Source organism: Babylonia areolata, chromosome 26 (assembly GCF_041734735.1).
Source record: "Babylonia areolata isolate BAREFJ2019XMU chromosome 26, ASM4173473v1, whole genome shotgun sequence".
NCBI lineage: Eukaryota > Metazoa > Mollusca > Gastropoda > Neogastropoda > Buccinidae > Babylonia > Babylonia areolata.
The window spans coordinates 30,016,188-30,039,597 of record NC_134901.1 but is presented as its reverse complement, the minus strand read 5'-3'; the positions used below and the strand labels follow the sequence as shown (position 1 = coordinate 30,039,597).

Here is a 23,410-nt window from a genome sequence, read left to right as displayed (position 1 = left end):
ATGTATGCTGAGATATCCCAGTCATTGGAAAGTGTTATTGTGGGGCATACTAGGAGATTAAGTGAACTTATAATTTGAAAACAAGTTTGTCCATACTTGAATCTATGCAACAACTGTGGTAAATATTTTGCCCAAGGAATTTGGAGTTGAAGACCATGTGGTAGTTGTGAAGTGGCAGAGCGGTAATGACTGTATTATCGTACCATTGAAGATAGTGAAGTATGACAGGTGTCAGGACAGAGAGTAGGGGTGATCAGACAGCACCAGTAGGATCAGACAGCAGCAGTAGGAGTGATCAGACAGCACCAGTGGGAGTGATCAGACAGCACCAGTAGGATCAGACAGCACCAGTAGGAGTGATCAGACAGCACCAGTAGGAGTGATCAGACAGAACCAGTGGGAGTGATCAGACAGCACCAGTGGGAGTGATCAGACAGCACCAGTAGGAGTGATCAGACAGCACCAGTAGGATCAGACAGCACCAGTGGGAGTGATCAGACAGCACCAGTAGGATCAGACAGCACCAGTAGGAGTGATCAGACAGCACCAGTGGGAGTGATCAGACAGAACCAGTGGGAGTGATCAGACAGCAGCAGTAGGAGTGATCAGACAGCACCAGTAGGAGTGATCAGACAGCACCAGTAGGATCAGACAGCACCAGTGGGAGTGATCAGACAGCACCAGTAGGATCAGACAGCACCAGTAGGGGTGATCAGACAGCACCAGTAGGAGTGATCAGACAGCACCAGTAGGATCAGACAGCACCAGTGGGAGTGATCAGACAGAACCAGTGGGAGTGATCAGACAGCACCAGTAGGATCAGACAGCACCAGTAGGATCAGACAGCACCAGTGGGAGTGATCAGACAGAACCAGTGGGAGTGATCAGACAGCACTTGTGTTGTGCACCTGCCCCCAGTTAGTTTGAAAAGTTCAGGGCAGGGAGCAGGAGTGATCAGATGTTGTACAACTGTGCCAGTTAGTGTGAAGTGTTAAGGACAGGGAGTAAGAGTGGTCAGACAGTACCAGTGGGAGTGATCAGACAGCATTTGTGTTGTGCAGCTGTCCCAGTTTGTGTCAAGTGTTCAGGACAGGAAGTAGAACCAGAAGTGATCAGATGTGCAGCAGTCCCAGTTAGTGTGTAGAGTAGAGGGAGTAGAGTGATCAGATGTGCAGCTGCCCCCAGTTTGTGTGAAGCATTCAGGACAGGGAGTAGGAGTGATCAGATGTAACAAAGATGACACGAGGAGAGAGGCTTGAAGGAAAGTGCTTTAGGTCAGAGCAGGGAAGGAAGGAAGGAAGAACAGCAGACAGGGACACAGAGTAGGGCAGGCTGTTAACAGGATAGGAAGGCAATGTGTCTGTGTCCAAACTTTTCCTGCATGGTATCATGTCCTCTTACTAGTGTTAGTGTTTGTGGAGTCAGAGCTCTGAGCTCTGTTCACAGGACTGGAAAGGATTTTATGTCCATACTTTGCCTGGTGTGGTGTCATGTCCTCTTTGTGTTTATGGAGTCAGCTGCTCACAGGATAGGAGGGAATTCAATGTCCATACTTTGCCTGGTGTGGTGTCATGTCCTCTTTGTGTTTATGAAGTCAGCTGTTCGCAAGATAGGGGAGAATTCAGTGTCCATACTTTGCTTGTGTGGTGTCATGTCCTCTGGGTGTTTGTGAAGGTTGAGTCTGACACCTTTGTTTTGTAACAGTGACGATTGTTTACTCATTTCTGTTTTTGAAACTTAAACATCACTGTTAAAAAACACATGCAAGTATGCACATGTATACATACACACATATGTGAAAGAGTATGTCCTTGCCTAAGGTCGTGGGTATATGGATGAGTGAGTGCAGCATAATACGAGTACACATGCACATATTAGAACTTGTACACATACCCAGTCACATGCATGTATGCATGCACACATGATTGCACTCACCCTCTCTCTCTCACACACACGCCCACATTTCCCCTACCTTAGCTTTCCCTATGCTCATCCCACCCTCCTCCTCACCAAAACACACACACACACAGCTTGCAGGACTATTGTCAGCTCCCATTCACCAGGGAGCAATCATTGTATCAGTTTGCTGATGAGGGGTGGGGGGGCTTTTGTCCACATTGTTATCCCCTCTGTTTTGTCAGTTCATGGGGTGAAGCAGCTTGGCCCCTTTAACCTGACATTTCTAATGCCTCAGCTGATAGCCTGGCTGCTACATTCTAGGGGTGTATTGGGGTACTGCTCTTGATATAGAGTGTGGCTGGCTGGGTTGGTTGGGACTCTTGTTTCTTGTTGCTTTGTCTTATCTGACTATGGGCCTTGATCACATAATAAAATACTAATAGAATTTGTTAATGATGCATTATTGTGTTTACCAATAAGATTTTAAAAAGTAGCTGGTTAGGTTTCTTTATATATATATATATATATATATATATGTATATATGTATACATGATTTGTGTGTGTGTGTGTGTTTTCCCATTGCCGGATAGGTTTCTGAGACACTCACTTTTTTTCCCCTATTGTTGGTAAGTTTCTGAAACAGACAGCTGAAAATTAGCTTCTGGTTTGTTTTTTTTGTTTGTTTTGTTTTGTTTTTTTTGTTTGTTGTTTTGTTGTTGTGTTTTTTTGGAGGGGGGGTTGTTGCCTGTTTCATTTTCTTTAAGAACAGTTAAATTTTGTGGCTGACGAATAATGTAAATGTGAAGCTGATTTTTGTGCAGTAATCAAATCAAATCAAAATCAAAAACACTTTATTAATCCACATGGAAATTAAGTTGTGCAATCACAGGCTCATTGTAAACACTGGCATAAAATCATGCGCAACATAAGAAGAGATTAAAACTAGTCAAATAAGAATTCCCAATAGCTGACGATATACTAACCCCCCCATTCCCCACACACACATACTCATGTTAAGACAATAGGGTATTGCACAACAATATTAACAAATGAAAACATCCAACAACAAAAAAGGGTATAAGATTACTAAAAATGACATGCGCGCACGCACGCACACACACCCACACACACATACACACACATGCACACACACACACACACACACACACACACACACACACACGTTAAGACCATAAGGTATTGTACAACAATACATAAATAAAAACATCAAGGGAATAAATCGTATATATAAGTAAAATGCACACACACACACACACACACACACACACACACACACACACACACACACACACACACACACACACACACACGCACACACACACACTCACACACACACAAACAACGTATGCATGCACATAACATATGTCACGCCAGTAAGATTAGAACATTAACATTAAGATACATGAAATCCAAGTAAAATAAGAAAATATTTAAAAATCACTTCCGATCACACACACACACAAATGCTTGCTTGCCCGTGCTCACCCGCTCAGTCCCACATGCACGCATAATGTCTGCTCCCATACACTCGTCTGCTGGTGAAGTTCAGGTGTTGCTGTGGCGAGGGGGCTTGGGGGGTGGGAGGGTTCACTTAGTGTATTGGATGTTTTGATTGTGTGCGCGAATGGCTGTAGGAATAAATGAATTAATGTATCGAGATGTTCTTGCGCGTGGAGCTCTAAACCTACCACTTATGTCTGACCTTCTGCTATTAATGTAACCCTTTGTTGTCTTAGGTTCAAGGCCGCATGGTCAAGAAAACAGTTCTTGTATTTGTTCTTTTAAAAAAATAATGATGAACATGTGACTGACATCATTGAAGCACAACAGATGCATTGTAACCATTGGAATCACTTTAAAGTGTTAACAAACTTTCCCAAGTGGTGTTGAACCCAGGTCATTGTCACTGTAGTGTATGTATATAATTGGTTTACGCACATAGCCAATGATTTTTCATGCATTGTTCACTCTGCAGCCTTACACTGTTGTTGTTTTTAAGAATGCTAACAATTATTTGATACAGAGAAATGATGGGCCATTGTTGTGATGTTTGTTACAGTGGTACCATTGTTGTGTGTTTCTTTCTTGTTTTGTTGTGTGTTTTTTTAATTATTATTTTTCTTTAAAGCAGATGTGATATATATGGATCAGCCCACATACTTTGACACCACCTTTAAACTGGAACAGAAAGTGTTGTGAACAAATTGGGTACTTGGGTTTGGTTCCCCATGGAGGCTTTTTGTTTGCTTGTTTACTGATTTGCAAAAGGTACATCCACTGCTTCCTGCACATGGCGTGTCTGGTGCCCCCCTCCCCTCTATCCACACCTTACACAGTGTCAGCTGTGTGTTGTTTTCTGCTTTACCCAAGGCTGAATTACATTTAGTTATGTGGGCCCTAATCAGCTTTCTTTTCATGGAAAGGATTAATGTAATCTTCCATCATATTTTTGTTCTCTCTCCCTCCCATTCTCTCTCTCTCTCTCTCTCTCCCCCCCCCCCTCCCTCTTTCTCATTCAGTCTCTCACTCTCCTCCTCTCTGTCCCACTTTCTTGCTCTCTGTCTTTTTTTGTTGTTGTCTTTTTCTTTCTTTCCCTGTATGTTTCTGTTTCTGTCTGTGATGTGCGACATTTTCCCTTTGACTCACGGCATTCACTTTCTGTCCATACAAGTTTTGAGTGATGAATCAGTGGAGAAGGCCTTTGGACTGACTGACTAATGCCTCATTCAACAGTGACTGTGACTGTGAGTTCAGAAGAAAGCGGTGTTCACTGTATAGCAGTGGCCACGGTTATGGACACATTGTTTACAGAATTAATCCCTGACGTCAATGAAACAGCAGGGAGTGGTTAAGAATGTTAAAATGTTCAGCAAACATCCATCAGAGTTTTCATAGTCAGTGCGGAATGTTTGGTAGTCTGTGTGACGGATGTGGCTTGAAAATCCTAGGGTGCAAGTTACTTGGTGTGTTGTTTTGTTCAGACAAAAACTCTTGACATTGGTTTAGAAAAAAAAAGAAGAAAAGTTAGCATTGATTTGTGGACAGTTGAAGTGGGAAGTTTTAATGTACACTAAGTCTTCAGGGCACAGGGCTATATTTCTTTTTTTAACTCTCTTGTCAACACCCACATATCCTCCCTCTCCCAAGTGCACGGATCATTACCTTTCTTCAGCCTCCTCTCCCTCCCATACCCCACCTATACATTTCTTGCCAAGTCTTCCCTCCCCTTGCCCACATTACTGTTTTTCAATTCCAAACACAGGTAATGAAGGTTTTTGGTTATTGAAGCAGGTGTAATTAACACAGAATTGTGAGGAGGATGCAGGAGAGCCCTACCTGGGATTGCAGAGAGGGGTGGGGGTGGAGAAAGTAGGTGGTGGGGTCAGGTGTGGTTGGTGTTTTGTGGAAGGAATGTGTTCATGTGCTTCCTGTTTGACCTGGTGTAGGCCCAGTCCCCTTTGAAGCCTGTGAGGAGGGGGTGAGGGGTTTGGGCTGGGGTTAGTGTTGTAAACAACCGCTTTCATTGCCATATGAGTCATGCCTATTTACTCATGTGCTTGATTTCTTGGTCAGGTTTTTGTTTGTGTGGTCTGGTCGGGAGGGCATTTGGGTCTGTTTTTGTGTTTGTGTCATGCCTTGGTTTGGCTTTCTGTCTTCCTAGTTTACTCTGTGTGTGTGTGTGTGTGTGTGAGAGAGAGAGAGAGGGAGGGAGAGAGAGGTAATCCTGAATATAACCGAATAAACAACTTAGCGTTATTCTGGATCTGGAAAACAAAGCATCAGCTAACAAACAACATAAAAGCATACATTGTAACTTAGCATATATTGCGACAGTAAAAGTTCCAGTGAGTTTATGATGTTGTACATGTAACAGTTGTTTCATCAGAATTAATGATTGTGAATGTGACAGTAGACATGTCTCCTCATACTGCTCAGTTTGGTTTCACTTCAAGAAAATATCTGAAGTATGAACTGTAAGAAAAATAGAATGGAGAGAGAAGATATGAGTGGGCAGTGGTAGGTAGAATATCATTTAGTGGGGCAGTACCATGATGTGTATGTCAGAGATTGGAAGCCACTGTGTCCATTTGAATGTTGATCCCAATGTGTGCTTTTGAGATTTAAACCCAGGTCCAGCTCAATAAGGTTGAACAGAGGAGTAGGGGAGGCTGTGGGGTCGGGGTGAAGGAGAACAAAGGAGGGATTAGTGTAGCACATGTGTTAAAGTTTGGGATTAATGGAAGGTGGCTCATGGATGTTGCTCTGTGGTGTTAAGAAGGAACAAGAGGAAAGGGGAAGAAACTGGCGTTGTTAGTCAAGGAAATTGGAGTTCCATCTGAAGGGGTATATGGAGGGGAGAGAGAAAGGGAGAGGTCCGTCTGTAGGAGAAAGGCAGAGGTCCATCTGAAGGAGAAAGGGAGAAAGACAGAGGTCCATCTGAAAGGAATTATGGGGGGGAGAGAGAAAGGGAAATGTCCATTTGAAGGTTTTATGGAGGGGGGAGAAAGGGAGAGGTCCTTCCAAAGGGGTTTATTGAGGGGAGAGAGAAAGGCAGAGGCCCATCTGAAGGGTTTATGGAAGGGAGAGAAAGGGAGTGATCCGTCTGAAGGAGAAAGGGAGGGGTCCATCTGAAACGATTTATGGAGAGGAGAGAGAAAGGGAGGGGTCCATCTGAAACGATTTATGGAGAGGAGAGAGAAAGGGAGGGGTCCATCTGAAAGGATTTATGGAGGGGAGAGAGAAAGGGAGGGGTCCATCATCTGAAGGAGAAAGGGAGGGGTCCGTCATGGAGGGGAGAGAGAAAAGGAGTGGTCCATCTGAAGGAGAAAGGGAGGAGTCCATCTGAAGGAGGAAGGGAGGGGTCCGTCTGAAGGTGAAAGGGAGTGGTCCATCTGAAGGAGGAAGGGAGGGATCCGTCAAAGGATTTATGGAGGGGAGAGAGAAAGGGATAGGTCCATCTGAAGGGTTTACAAAGGGTAGAGGAAGGGATAGAAAGGGATAGGTCCATCTGAAGGGTTTATGGAGGGGAGAGAGAAAGGGAAAAGTCCTTCTGAAGGGCTTATGGAGGGGAGAGAGAAAGGGAGAGGTCCTTCTGAAGGGTTTATGGGGGGGGGGGGAGAGAAAGGGAGAGGTCCTTCTGAAGGGTTTATGGGGGGGGGGGAGAGAAAGGGAGAGGTCCTTCTGAAGGGTTTATGGGGGGGGGGGGGGGGGAGAGAGAAAGGGAGAGGTCCTTCTGAAGGGTTTATGGGGGGGAGAGAGAAAGGGAGAGGTCCTTCTGAAGGGTTTATGGGGGGGAGAGAGAAAGGGAGAGGTCCTTCTGAAGGGATTATGGGGGGGAGAGAGGAAGGGAAAGATTAAGGGAGAGGTCCTTCTGAAGGGTTTATCAGTGTTTGAGAGGAAGGGAGAGAGAAAGGCAGAGGTCCATCAGAAGGATTTATGGAGGTTTTAGAGAAAGGGAGAGGTCCTTCTGAAGGGTTTATGGAGGAGAGAGAGTGAAAGGGACATGTCCATCTTGCATCTTCTTATGTATCAGACTGTCTGTTGGTTTAACATTTACAGCAGTGCAGACTTTTGAGACGTCTTATGTATTAGACTGTCTGTAGGTATAACATTTAAAGCAGTGCAGACTTTTGACACATCTTATGTATTAGACTGTCTGTAGGTATAACATTTAAAGCAGTGCAGACTTTTGACACATCTTATGTATTAGACTGTCTGTAGATATAACATTTAAAGCAGTGCAGACTTTTGACACATCTTATGTATTACTATCACTGTATCAGGCTGTCTGTAGGTATAACATTTAAAGCAGTGCAGACTTTTGACACATCTTATGTATCACTATCACTGTATCAGGCTGTCTGTAGGTATAACATTTAAAGCAGTGCAGACTTTTGACACACATTATGTATCACTATCACTGTATCAGGCTGTCTGTAGGTATAACATTTAAAGCACTGCAGACTTTTGACACATATTATGTATCAGACTGACTGTTGGTATAACATTTACAGCAGTGCAGACTTTTGACACATCTTATGTATCACTATCACTGTATCATGCTGTCTGTAGGTATAACATTTAAAGCAGTGTAGACTTTTGATACATCTTCTTGCCATATATCAGACTGCTTCCCAGGATATTTGGTGTCTTTTTCTCCTTTTCTTTTCTTTGTTTTAATTTGTTCAGGATGATGCTGATTAAAGAGGTTGTTTTGGGCCAGACTAAGAGGGGCGTCTTTTCACTGTTAGCCGCGCGAAATTTGGCCAAACAGAGCAAACCATAGGCCTAGTTTGCATCAGTTTGACATGGTAAGTATATGTAAACACCAAACATGGAGTATAATACAAACTCCTCCTTTTTGTGTCGCTTCAGGGCGAACATTACGAGGCAAGGCCTTCTACAACGTGCATGGAAAAGTCTACTGTGAGGAAGACTACTTGGTAAGAAGAGCAAAAAGATGGTGTGTATTCCACATTGATGTGGTCAGTATGTTATCTCCATGTTCTGTCACTGGAACATTATCATCAACAAGTCAGTATAGACTGCATATTACTATGAAATATTTGTTTGATCAGCAAGGTTTTTTACTATCAAAGTGTGTTGGGGTTTTACAATTTATCTTAAAGAAGGGAGATGCGTCACTGTGTTTACAGTAAATTTGTGTGCAAATAATTGCATGCACATTTGCAGATAGACATGTTTTTGATACAGAATCATGCACATAATTGTTTGCACATTTACTGTGTACAGGAACAACACTAAGTGTTATGTGAATGTTCATACACAATTAATAGGAGTATGTGTGGATGTGTGCTCACACCTGGATGCATATAGGTATGTCTGATTAGGTAATTTTTGAAAATTCGTGTGTTTAACAGATGGTCGAAAAAAATCCTTTGTTAGTTTTTTTGAAAATACCTGTATTACCTTTTCAATTAGCTGAATTTACATTGACATGTATAAAGCAGTTAAAAATCTTTTTTTTTTATTCTAAGAAAAATACAGCTGTTGATTTTCAGTGTTTATCATGAAAAAAAAGAAAAAAAAGGAATGAGACTGACACTGGTACCATTGCACAGGTTATTTTACATACTATTTGTTATAATCATTTGTGCCATCAAATCATCTTGTTTTCTTTGTGCAGTATTCTGGTTTTCAACAGACAGCTGAAAAATGTGTCATGTGTGGCCATCTCATTATGGAAATGGTAAGCAGTGCACTTTTCATGTTTGGTAGGGGGGGGGGGAGGCCCGAGGGTAATGGGGGAGGGAGGGGGGGGGGGGTAGAAGGGGGGAGTTCAAGTTGAAAATATGTTATATTTTGAAAATTCATTTTTCTGTCAGCTGCTGTGAAGAGGGATGTATGTGTGTATTTAAAAAAGAAAAGAAAAAAATATATATATGTTTGTTTTTTAATGGGAAATAGTTTTTGTTGACAGTGTTCAAAACTTGTTTTTTGGAAGAAAAATGGGATGTGTTTTGTTGAAAGTTTTTGAAATGCTGTTTAATACAGATCCTAATTTTGAGCTGGTTGAAAGAAGTATTGTTTTGCTATGTAAGCATAGAATGGCATTATATTTTTAAGTTTGTTGAATTTGATTGTACAAACTGTAGTGATATCATCATAAATTTATCAACTAACAAAATAATGTATATGAAATGCATGCATATCAAAAACTGAAGTGTAGGTTAATTCAGTTTTCTTGAAAGTAATGATAAACATTGTCAAGAGTACCCACCACCTTATTTGACATGACTTGTTAACAAATGCATTATAAAATTTCTATTAAAAAAATGTGAAGTGTCAGTGCTACTACTGCTAGTATTTCATGACTCATTTCTACCACTGTTATCACTTGACGGTCATGCTGCTGTCGACATCTGTACTGTTATCACTTGACAGTCATGCTGCTCTCACCATCTGTACTGTTATCACTTGACAGTCATGCTGCTGTCGACATCTGTACTGTTATCACATGACAGTCATGCTGCTGTCGCCATCTGTACTGTTACCACTTGATAGTCATGCTGCTGTCGCGTTGGGTTATGCTGCTGGTCAGGCATCTGCTTGGCAGATGTGGTGTAGCATATATGGATTTGACCGAATGCAGAGACGCCTCCTTGAGCTACTGATACTGGCTTTTGCCATCTGTACTGTTATCACTTGACAGTCATGCTGCTGTCACCATCTGTAGTGTTACCACATGACAGTCATGCTGCTATAGCCATCTGTACTGTTACCACTTGACAGCTGTCACTATCTGTACTGTTATCACTTGATAGTCATGCTGCTGTCACCATCTGTACTGTTACCACTCGACAGTCATGCTGCTGTCGCCATCTGTACTGTTACCACTCGACAGTCATGCTGCTGTCGCCATCTGTACTGTTATCACTTGACAGTCATGCTGCTGTCGCCATCTGTACTGTTATCACTTGACAGTCATGCTGCTGTCGCAATCTGTATTGTTATCACTTGACAGTCATGCTGCTGTCGCCATCTGTACTGTTATCACTTGACAGTCATGCTGCTGTCGCAATCTGTATTGTTATCACTTGACAGTCATGCTGCTGTCGCCATCTGTACTGTTATCACTTGACAGTCATGCTGCTGTCACCATCTGTACTGTTATCACTTGACAGTCATGCTGCTGTCGCCATATGTACGGTTATCACTTGACGGTCATGCTGCTGTCGCCATCTGTACTGTTATCACTTGACAGCTGTCGATCTGTACTGTTATCACTTGACAGCTGTCACCATCTGTACTGCTGTCACTTGACAGCCATGCTGCTGTTGCCATCTGTTCTGTTATCACTTGACAGCTGTCGCCATATGTACTGTGATCACTTGCCATCTTTTGCCATGTGTACTGTTATCTGATAGCGGTTGCCATCTGTACTGTTATCACTTGACAGCTGTTGTCATCTGTACTGTTATCACTTGACAGCTGTTGCCATCTGTACTGTTATCACTTGACAGCCATGCAGCTGTTGCCATCTGTACTGTAACTGTTTTTCCAGTAGGAAGTGACAGGGGTGGGTGTTGTATTTGTGAGAAAGTGGTGTTTTACCAGTAGGAAGTGACAGGAGGTGGGGGGTGGGGGTGTTGTATAAGTGAGAAAGTGGTTTTACCAGTATGAAGTGACAGTAGGGGTATGGGGGGCGTTGTTTCAGATCCTGCAGGCCATGGGCAAGTCTTATCACCCTGGCTGCTTCCGCTGCTGCATCTGTAACGAATGTCTGGATGGTGTGCCTTTCACCATTGATGTTGACAACAAGATCTACTGTGTGGCTGACTATCACAGGTACACTGCTGTTGTAGACTGCTAATGTTTCAGTGCCAATGACTGTTACCTGTTGTTTTCTTTTGTAGCAGTTGACTTTGTAGCTGTTGTAGACTGCTAATGTTTCAGTGCCAGTGACTGTTACCTGTTATTTTCTTTTGTAGCACTTGACTTTGAAGCAGCAATCTGCAGAAGTTGATGGGACGTATTTGATAATAGTCTAGAAAATAGCCCTCCTCAGCCACTTGCACCGTTCCTCTCAAGCAACAGCGCAGACTCTTTCTTCCCTCCTGGGCATGATGGAGTCCATGGCACCTCTCATTCCCCTGGGCAGGGTTCTCAAGAGCCCTCTTCAGAGGGCACTGAGGCTATGGTGGTCCCAGAGCACTTAGCCATGGGATACCCAGATATGTCTGGGCGAGTGATTCCTTGAGGTGACATCAGAGTGGCTAACCACCCCTCTTCAGACACAGGGGGTGCCCATAGCCCCACCTACTCTTCAGGTGGCACTCTTCACAGATGCCTCCTCCCTGGGCTGGGGAGCCCACATGGACTCACTCCAAGCAGCAGGGACTTGGTCCCCAGAGGAGCGCCTATGCCACATCAATGTTCTGGAACTGGAGGCAGTTCGCAGAGCTCTCCTGCACTTCATGGGGGAGGCCACTGGCAAGACCATCCACTTGTTCACGGACAATACGACGGTCGCATGTTACGTGAACATAGGGGAGGGAGCGCACTCAGCAGACCTCTCCCTGCGGACCGAGGCTCTTCTCCGTTGGTGCCACAGCAAGGGCATTGTACTTTCAGCAAGAAACATAGCAGGAAAAGCCAACATCTTGGCAGATGCTCTCAGCAGGTCCAAGAGTGTCATCCACACAGAGTGGACCCTGGACAAGGACACCCTTCAGGGGGTGTGGGAACGGTGGTTTCAGCCGATGGTGGACCTCTTTGCCACAAAGTTCAACAAGAGACTTCCCACTTATGTCTCTCCGGTCGCCGACCCGGAAGCATGGGCAGTGGATGCTCTCTTTTTAGACTGGAGCAGTCTGATTGCCTACGCGTTTTCTCCCTTTCCAATTCTGTCCAAGGTGATGCGGAAAGCCAGATTGGAACGCCCTCAGCTGATTCTCATTGCGCCGAAATGGCCAGCCCAGCCCTGGTATCTGGACCTTCAGTCCCTGACACATGTTCCACCCCTGAAACTCAAAACCAAACCTCATCTGCTGAGGCAGCCATGTTCGGGGATTCCTCATTCCAATCCTCAACTGCTCCACCTGCACATGTGGCTGCTGTGCGGTTGGAACTGTCAGCATCACCATTGAAGTCTTCGACCCCTCGGTCGGCCTCTGTGTTGGCTGCGCTTACCCAGGGGGGTGCCTCCTCTGACCTCCTCTCCATAGTTACCAAAGCAAGGAGGGAGGGAACTGAGACTTTGTATGACTTTCGCTGGTAGAAATGGTTGCGGTGGTGTACGGCTCAGGACGTTCCCCCTACTAACCCTACGAGCATGCTGCTGGCCAACTTTCTGGCTTGCTACTCCTTGGTTCTCAACCTGTCTGCTAGTTCTGTGCGAGGGTACAGGTCTGCCGTCTGTACCACAATCAAACAGCTAGGTGGTCCCGCCTTTGAAGCGGATTTCCTGCTCAGAGAGGTGGCTAGGGGCGCATCTCTGAAGGAAGCTAGAAACCCCAGAAGAGTGCCCCTCTGGGACTTGTTCCTGGTGCTGGATTTCATTCGAAAACAACCCTTCGAGCCATTAGGGACTATTCCTTTCGACTTACCCTCAAGACCACTTTCCTTCTGTTGCTGGCCACAGGCCGTCGTAGAAGCGAGATTCATGGTCTTAGCGGAATGCCACAAGATCCGGCCTTCCACAGAGATGGTTCCATCACTCTTCATTTCCTTCCAGAGTTTCTGGCTAAGAACCAAGACCCCGAGGTCCCTTCCCCCTCTCTGAGGGTCAGACCTTTGTCTGATACTCATGCCCAAGATGATGAGGATAGGCATCTCTGCCCTGTTTGGTGTCTCAAATACTATTGGGATAGGTCTCGCCATAGGCATTCTTCTCAGAGGCATCTTCTCATCTCCTTCAGTGAGAATTACAAGAAAGACATCGCTGCAGGCACCATTTCCCGCTGGGTTTCCCAAGTCATTCGTAGAGCCTACTCTCATTCTCACAGGGATATCAGCTGTCCTAATCCCAGAGTTCACGAAGTGCGGGCCATAGCTACTTCGGCTGCTTTCCAGCACTCAGTGCCACTGCAGCATGTCTTGGAGGCAGTCTTCTGGAGGTCTGAGAATCCCTTCATCAACTTCTACCTCAGGGATTTCCGTATGACCAGGGCTGACGGTTCCAAGGGGATTTCCTTTGTCGTGGCTAACACTGCCGTCTCGGTTACAAGGGCTCCCCGTAAGAACCAGTAAATTCTGCATCAGTTTGACATGGTACTGTATATGACACCAAAAGGAGGAGTTTGTATTATACTCCATATTTGGTGATACATATACTTACCATGTCAAACTCGAATGCCTGCCCATCCGTCCCCGCGTCTTTGCCGTGGTTCTCATGGGGCATTTTTCTCGATGGCCACGGAATGATTCAGCGCTTATAGCTTTTACAGGCGTTTGATTGGCTAAGAGCGGCCCGGACAAGACGGGTTGTCTTTTCACTGTTAGCCGTGCGAAATTTGGCCAAGCAGAGCAAACCGATAGGCCTAGTTTGCATCAGTTTGACATAGTAAGTATATGTATCACCAATCATGGAGTATAGTACAAACTCCTACTTGTGTGAATGAATATTGAATCAGCAGTTGGCTGATGTTTTGTTGTTTTATTTTTTCTGTGTATGCAAACCGTATTTAAGTCCATGTTCATTAAAAAAAAATCCTCTGTGTGTGTGTGTGTGTGATTATTGGGCAAGTGTCAAAAATGCATTTGCAGTGATTATATACTCCATAATTCTTGATTTTTAATGATATCCAATATCATTTTGAAGACAGAAGTATCTAGTTGACAGTGTACAAATGAGAGGGGAATTAGAATGATGGAAGCAATAAAATGTGTGGACATGTGTGGGTGGACAACATGGACAGTTGTTAATATTTTGGTTTACATGTTGATGGGAAAACATTGTCATTACATTGATTATTATTATTGTGTTTGTTGTATGATGTTTCAGGGTGTACGCTCCAAAATGTGCAGCCTGTGGTCAGGCCATTACACCTGTGGATGTAAGTTGACATCTTGCCTGTGTCTGAGTGCTTCTTTCAACATGATCTTCATCTTTCAAATTGGTTTGTTTTTATGGACGACTTGAGAATATTTCTTGTAACGTTTTTCAGTATGTTTTTTAAAAGATTTGTTCTTTTGTGTATGTGTATAATGTGATGATGTTTTTTGTTGTTTTTTTTTTTTTTTTTTTTTTTTGGGGGGGGGGGGGTGGAGGGGGGAGTGATATATATTTGTCTTTATCAATTATTCATCTACTTTGCCAGATATAATGTTGACCTCATTGTTGAGGAAAAGCAGTGAAATTCACTAAAATCCTGTATGCGATGTAAGCAGTTGTTAGTCATGAAGAATTTGAGCACTGCTTCCTGGTCTCAGAAACATGGCTGGCTCTGTGTTTCTTCAGGACTGCTGAAGGTGTCCGTTGACGCTGTGTTTCTTCACAGGACTATTGGAAGTGTCCGTTGACGCTGTGTTTCTTCACAGGACTATTGGAGGTGTCTGTTGACACTGTGTTTCTTCACAGGACTATTGGAGGTGTCCGTTGACGCTGTGTTTCTTCACAGGACTATTGGAAGTGTCTGTTGACACTGTTTCTTCACAGGACTATTGGCGGTGTCCGTTGACGCTGTGTTTCTTCACAGGACTATTGGAGGTGTCCGTTGACGCTGTGTTTCTTCACAGGACTATTGGAGGTGTCCGTTGACGCTGTGTTTCTTCACAGGACTATTGGCGGTGTCCGTTGACGCTGTGTTTCTTCACAGGACTATTGGAGGTGTCCGTTGACGCTGTGTTTCTTCACAGGACTATTGGCGGTGTCCGTTGACGCTGTGTTTCTTCACAGGACTATTGGCGGTGTCCGTTGACGCTGTGTTTCTTCACAGGACTATTGGAGGTGTCCGTTGACGCTGTGTTTCTTCACAGGACTATTGGCGGTGTCCGTTGACGCTGTGTTTCTTCACAGGACTATTGGAGGTGTCCGTTGACGCTGTGTTTCTTCACAGGACTATTGGAGGTGTCCGTTGACGCTGTGTTTCTTCACAGGACTATTGGAGGTGTCCGTTGACGCTGTGTTTCTTCACAGGACTATTGGAGGTGTCCGTTGACGCTGTGTTTCTTCACAGGACTATTGGAGGTGTCCGTTGACGCTGTGTTTCTTCACAGGACTATTGGAGGTGTCCATCGATGCTGTGTTTCTTCACAGGACTATTGGAGGCGTCTGGTGACACTGTTTCTTCACAGTACTATTGGAGGTGACTGTTAACTGTGTGTTTCTTCACAGGACTATTGGAGGTGCCTGTTGATGCTGCATTTTTTCACAGGTCTATTGGAGGTGCCTGTTAACTGTGTGTTTCTTCACAGGACTATTGTCTGACTGTTGACTGTGTGTTTCTTCACAGGACTATTGGAGGTGACTGTTGACGCTGTGTTTCTTCACAGGACTATTGTCTGACTGTTGACTGTGTGTTTCTTCACAGGACTATTGTCTGACTGTTGACTGTGTGTTTCTTCACAGGACTATTGTCTGACTGTTGACTGTGTGTTTCTTCAAAGGACTTTTGGAGGTGACTGTTGATGCTGCGTTTCTTCACAGGACTATTGTCTGACTGTTGACTGTGTGTTTCTTCAAAGGACTTTTGGAGGTGACTGTTGATGCTGCGTTTCTTCACAGGACTATTGTCTGACTGTTGACTGTGTGTTTCTTCACAGGACTATTGTCTGACTGTTGACTGTGTGTTTCTTCAAAGGCCTTTTGGAGGTGACTGTTGATGCTGCGTTTCTTCACAGGACTATTGTCTGACTGTTGACTGTGTGTTTCTTCACAGGACTATTGTCTGACTGTTGACTGTGTGTTTCTTCAAAGGACTTTTGGAGGTGACTGTTGATGCTGCGTTTCTTCACAGGACTATTGTCTGACTGTTGACTGTGTGTTTCTTCACAGGACTATTGTCTGACTGTTGACTGTGTGTTTCTTCACAGGACTATTGTCTGACTGTTGACTGTGTGTTTCTTCAAAGGACTTTTGGAGGTGACTGTTGATGCTGTGTTTCTTCACAGGACTATTGTCTGACTGTTGACTGTGTGTTTCTTCACAGGACTATTGTCTGACTGTTAACTGTGTGTTTATTCACAGGACTATTGTCTGACTGTTGACTGTGTGTTTCTTCACAGGACTATTGTCTGACTGTTGACTGTGTGTTTCTTCAAAGGACTTTTGGAGGTGACTGTTGATGCTGTGTTTCTTCACAGGACTATTGTCTGACTGTTGACTGTGTGTTTCTTCACAGGACTATTGTCTGACTGTTGACTGTGCGTTTCTTCACAGGACTATTGTCTGACTGTTAACTGTGTGTTTCTTCAAAGGACTTTTGGAGGTGACTGTTGATGCTGTGTTTCTTCACAGGACTATTGTCTGACTGTTGACTGTGTGTTTCTTCACAGGACTATTGTCTGACTGTTAACTGTGTGTTTATTCACAGGACTATTGTCTGACTGTTAACTGTGTGTTTATTCACAGGACTATTGTCTGACTGTTGACTGTTGACTGTGTGTTTCTTCAAAGGACTTTTGGAGGTGACTGTTGACTGTGTATTTCTTCACAGAACTATCGGAGGTGTCTGTTGATGCTGTGTATCTCCACAGGACTGTTGGAGGTGTTGACAGGTTTGATGACATTTTGTTTCCCATACTTCAGTGATGATAATTATGATAGTGGTGACGTAGATGCTACTATGGGTCTGTTTAGCTCAGGGACTTCTTGACAAGGCTGTAGTCTCATAATCCAGCAACAATCAGGCTTGAGAGATACAGACATGTGCTGTGTTTGTCAGGAGCAACTCTCTCAAAGACACATCTGTAAAGTGGATGGCCCTCGACTGCGTGGTCCCAGTGTTTCCACTGGTGGCCACAACATACTGAGTTGTAGGCAGGGGGTGGCCACAGGCCAGAAAGCCCCACCTCTGTTGGGGTGTGAACCTGTGTCCTCTGTCATCAATGTGGCTGATGTCTGTGTGTTGATGGTTGCAGGGCACAGAGGAGACGGTACGGGTGGTGTCCATGGACAAGGATTACCATGTGGACTGTTACCACTGCGAGGTGAGGCGCCTGTCTGTCTGTCTGTCTGCACCTTGCCCTCATTCGTGTCTTCAGGTCGCTGTTTTCTCAAAGTAAACTAACTCTAAACACATTTTATCCCTCTCACATCCATAGACTTGTTGTTGTTGTCTGATTGAGTGTCTTGACATACTGTTACTGTTGGTCAGTAGTTGTCTGAGTGATGTGCTGTTTCATCAGACTGTATTCCTCCATCAGTTTCATGGCAGTTTTGCTTCACTGTGAACTGTTGGAATGGCATGGCTGACAGAAGTGTTGAGTCAAACTTAGGGGGAGCAATGGTGAGAAAGACTAAGAGAATGACAGATAATGCGCATAATGGACAGTATGTCTGTTGGACATGGAGAATGACATATAATGCACATAATGGACAGTGTGTCTGTTGGACATGAAGAATGACAGATAATGCACAGAATGGACAGTGTGGACATGGATAATGACAGATAATGCACATAATGGACAGTGTGGACATGGACAGTGACAGATCATGCGCATAATGGACAGTGTGTCTGTTGGACATGAACAATGACAGATAATGCACATAATGGACAGTGTGTCTGTTGGACATGGAGAATGACAGATAATGCACATAATGGACAGTGTGTCTGTTGGACATGGAGAATGACAGATAATGCATGTAATGGACAGTGTAGACATGGACAATGACAGATCATGCACATAATGGACAGTGTGTACATGGACAATGACAGATCATGCACATAATGGACAGTGCGTCTGTTGGACATGGAGAATGACATATAATCCACATAATGGACAGTGTGGACATGGACAATGACAGATAATGCACATAATGGACAGTGTGGACATGGACAATGATAGATAATGGACAGTATGCCTGTCGGACATGGAGAATGACAGATAATGCACAGAACGGACAGTGTGGACATGGACAATGACAGATAATGCACATAATGGACAGTATGTCTGTTGGACATGTAGAATGACAGATAATGCACATAATGGACAGTGTGGACATGGACAATGACAGATAATGCACATAATGGACAGTATGTCTGTTGGACATGTAGAATGACAGATAATGCACATAATGGACAGTGTGGACATGGACAATGACAGATAATGCACACAATGGACAGTGTGGACATGGACAATGACAGATAATGCACACGATGGACAGTATGTCTGTTGGACATGGAGAATGACAGATAATGCACACAATGGACAGTATGTCTGTTGGACATGGAGAATGACAGATAATGCACACAATGGACAGTATGTCTGTTGGACATGGAGAATGACAGATAATGCACATAATGGACAGTGTGGACATGGACAATGACAGATAACGCACATAATGGACAGTGTCTGTTTGACATGGACAGTGACAGTTAATGCATATAATTGACAGTGTGTCTGTTGGACATGGACAGTGACAGATAATGTACATAATTGACATTGTGTCTGTTGGACATGGACAGTGACAGTTAATGCATATAATTGACAGTGTGTCTGTTGGACATGGAGAATGACAGATAATGCACATAATTGACAATGTGTCTGTTGGACATGGACAGTGACAGATAATGCACATAATTGACAGTGTGGACATGGAGAATGACAGATAATGCACATAATTGACAATGTGTTTGTTTGACATGGACAGTGACAGATAATGCACATAATTGACAGTGTGGACAGAGAATGACAGATAATGCGCATAATGGACAGTGTCTGTTGGACATGGACAGTGACAGATAATGCATATAATTGACAGTGTGTCTTTTGGACATGGACAATGACATGATGCACATAATGGACAGTACTGTCAGAATATCTACTGGATGATGAGTTCACTCCAGACCAAATGTAAACTGCCATGAAAAGAAGGTGTGGAACTGACTGTGATGAAAGAGAACATGACTGACTGGATGTTGTGTGCAGTGTTGCCAGGTTGATGTTGTCTCACTCCACTCCCTCCTCTCTGTGGATGTGTGCAGAGTCATTAGATGTTGTTTCCATGTCACAGAAGATTCCTTTATTTGTGTCTCCATGTATCAGGGACTGCCACCTGTAGATGTTGTGTCCATGTCACAGAGGCTTTGTGTCTCCTATGTATCGAGGACTGCCACCTGTGGATGTTGTGTCCATGTCACAGAGGGTTTGTGTCTCCAAGTATAGGGGATTGCCACCTGCATGTCTTTGTGGATATTGGTTGTTAGTGTGTGAGTGACAAGGCAGCATTGTTGTTGTTGTTGTGCCGGTCTGAATGATGATACATTGCCATTTTTCTTGATGATTTGGTCCTGAGCCGCAGTTTTTGCTGTGTGTCTGTTGTTCTTGTGATTTTGTGAAACTGTTTAGGATTGTTGTTTCTTTTGAACCATGTGTTTGATACAGCACCAGTTACTGAACAGAACTGCAGTGTTTTTGTCTCCAGTGCTTAAAACTTATCAAAAGAAGTCTGTGTGTGTGTCTGTGTGCTTGTCTGTGTGCACATGCAGAGCAGAATTGCAAGGAAGAAAGGTCCTGTACCAACTTTAAAGATGGAAACAAATTTATGGAGAATTTTCTCTGATAAACTTTTTTCCTCCTTGAGCTGAGAGATGAAAGTGAGGACAGAGATAATGTGGCTGTAATAGAATCGTTTTCTGCCCAGTGTGGCTTTCATTGTGTTGACCACTGGGAGTGGCTGTGACAATAGTGATGGGCATGTGTAACAGTTGTACCACATTGACAATCGTCATGGGACATGTAACAGTTGTCATCACAGTGACAGTAGTCATGGGACATGCGTAACAGTTGTCATCACTGTGACAATAGTCATGGGACATGGACATGTCAGCACAAAGCACTTGATTTCAGCAGGAGGTGAACATGGTTCAAGTGTATTATTGTCTCCTCAAAGACTATTGTATTGTATTACATTGATTTGTATTATTTTTTGTCACAAGAGGTTTCTCTGAGTGAAATTATGGCTGCTCTCTGTGGGAGAGTACAACACCATAGTGATAACAAAATGGATTTTTTAATGGAATATTGTGAGGGACAGCCCTGTTGTTGCCATGGGTTATTTTATATGCATGATGTGCATTTGCATGTGGAACCTCAATTTATCGTCTCATCCAAACGACTATCACGTCTGCAACTGGGGCAAGATCCATGAAAGGGTTTAGGTAAACGCATTCATGAATGGAAGACACTTTATGCAAAACATGACCAAAGCTCTGTGTTTGAAAAATTGTTAGCTATTTGCATACTTAAAAAAAAAAAGATTAAGTTTATAAAACAACAATTGAGACTAGAATACTGCCTTTTAATTTTAAGCATATTGAAACATTCGATAGTATTGATGCAGGAATGAATAATGCTGCCTTGAAGTTGAAGAGTCAATGATAAGTGGAAGGGAAACATTAGGCTGAATGCAGGCAAACACACAACACAATGAAATAAGCCACCCCGAGATGACACAGTTTTTAAAATGTATTATTATTGACCTAGAACCAGCAGCTGTCACTTTTCTTATCAAATCCATTAGGGCACTTGAAGGATACTTTCTACAACATCATTCCTTTTGTTTGCCTGATGTGGACTTTGTCAGTGTGTGTGTTTCATTTGTTGTGGTGTTTGTTGTGTTGATGGTACTTGATGTCAGAAGTGTGTTTTCCCCAAGACATGATGGACATGGTGATGATGCATTACTGTGGTGGCTGTGTGTTGTCAGCTGTGTGACAGTCAACACTGATTTGGGGTTCTGCCCCCTCCCTGTGTTTCCTTCCACAGATTGTAGGCAGCAAACGCTGAACGTAAGGATTTGTGGGTTTGATTCTGACCTCTGTTGCCACCTCCTCTTCCAGACATTGATTGCGTCACCACCACCATTGCATGATGGTTTCTTCCGCTGCTTCTCTTTTGACCTTGGTTCAGCCTCCTTCAGTTTGGGTGCACTTTCCCTTCCTTTCCAACACCACTATTATTGCATGACGGATTGATTTTTCTGTTGGCATAATTTTTTTTGTTTTATGTTTTGCCATTATCTCTTATTATTTATTGCATTATTGATTTGATCTCACTTTCTGATCACGTAACCAGTATTTAAATTCTCAGCTGAGCATATAATCTGAACCACAATTTACGCATGTTGTGGAGCTGTGGGTATTGAATTGAGAAGCCCTGCTATGGCGGCTGTTTGCCCATATCTGTCCAGCAGTATGGCTTGCTGTCACAGGCATATTAGAAGCAGGCACGGGCTTTGCAAGCTTTACTGTGCTCCTGCTCATGATCCTCATGTTTGTCAGTTTCACTGGAATGGACTCAGGATGCTTTGCAAAAAGTGGTGCATTTGGTGTTCTTCATTTCAGTCTGTGTTGCTGAGTTAACTTGCTGTCTTTTTCAGGCATGTACACAAGTTGATGTGAAGCATGTTCAGAGACAGATCTTGCGGATATGGTAGTTTTCTGTTTTCCAGGTCTGTCTTTCTTCTGTCACAAGTCAGTCTGTGCTTTCATCCACTGTAAAGTGCTGGTGGTGAAAAACAGAGACTGGGAGAGATACAGAGGAGGATAGACACTCCAGTCCTGCTGATGACAGATGATGTTCTTACTAAACAGGCTTGTCTAACTGATAATCACTCACTTGGCCTGACTGGCGATCAGGAATTTTTTCCAGGTCTGTCAATTCTGTAAACTATGTTAGACAAGCAAGTAAACTCTTTATCCTATTATGGATAAGCCTGTAAACTCTGTAAAATACATGTAACAAACTTGTAATCTCTAGTGTGTACTGGACAAGCCTGTCTTGATGCACAACATGTTCCGCTCCATATTTATTTCAAACACATCTGTTTGATGCACTTTGACCTTGGTTGCAATGTTCCACAAGCAAGGGGAGATAAGTAGATGTGTTTTGCCCCCATTCTAACCCCTGGATAATTAGATGTGTTTTGCTCCCATTCTAACCCCTCCCGTTTTTTTGTTGTTCCTGGGAATACACCCTGGTGTAGTGGATTTCCCATCTTTCTGTGACAAAGACTGGCCCCGTTATGCCCATGTTGGTTTCCCATGGGTGGTGTGCACACTTTGTTATACTCTTGAGTTGTATACGTAGGGTTGGCTGTGTTCAGAAGCAGCCTGTATTTGTCATCCTCTTTGAGTTACATGTGTTTGGTGTGTGTTCAGAAAACAACCACCTGCGTTTGTCACTCTGAGTTGGGTGTGCATTCCCTTTGAGTTACATTTGTGATACTGGGTTTTGTATGTTCGGTTCTCTCAGAAAATGGCAGCCTATGTTTGTCACGCCCTTTGAGTTACATTTGTCATTTTTGAGTTAAGTGTGTTTGGCATGCTCACAAGCATTTTTTGTTTGTCATACAGTTTGAGTTACATTTGTCATACCCTATGAGTTGGATGTGTTTTTCATGCTCACAATTAGTTTCTCTTTCTCATGCAACTAGTCTGAGACAGGTGTGTTTGATGTGCTGGAAAGCAGTCTGTGTTTGTTATTCCCTTTTGATTTAGGTGTGTTTGCGTGTTCATAGCATGTTTTCTCTACAGAGGCAATTGACTGTGTTTGAAGAGAGCATGAAGAGTTGATTGATTGCAGTTGTCCTCGATGAATGTGGATGGTGTTTGAAATCAGTGTCCAAGGGACATGAAGAGATTGGCTGAAGGTACAGTGTTGTAAAGGGATTGGCTGAAGGCACAGTGTTGTTGTAAAGGGATTGGCTGAAGGCACAGTGTTGTTGTAAAGGGATTGGCTGAAAGTACAGTGTTGTTGTCAAGGCTGATGGTAGTATTGTTGTAAACTTTAAAGGGATTGGCTGAGGGCACAGTGTTATTGTAAAGGGATTGGCTGAGGGCACAGTGTTGTTGTAAAGGGATT

The 23,410-nt window shown here is 43.6% G+C and overlaps 1 protein-coding gene across 1 annotated transcript in view; it reads left to right on the top strand.

Moving 5' to 3' along the window:
* LOC143300870 (uncharacterized) overlaps window positions 1–23,410 on the top strand; it is a 61,081-nt gene that overhangs the window by 23,910 nt on the left and 13,761 nt on the right. Inside the window, exons 3-7 of the mRNA XM_076614840.1 lie at window positions 8,297–8,364; window positions 9,069–9,131; window positions 11,100–11,230; window positions 14,388–14,439; window positions 17,465–17,533. Coding sequence (XP_076470955.1) covers window positions 8,297–8,364; window positions 9,069–9,131; window positions 11,100–11,230; window positions 14,388–14,439; window positions 17,465–17,533 — 383 coding nt within the window. The remainder of the gene's footprint in view (window positions 1–8,296; window positions 8,365–9,068; window positions 9,132–11,099; window positions 11,231–14,387; window positions 14,440–17,464; window positions 17,534–23,410) is intronic.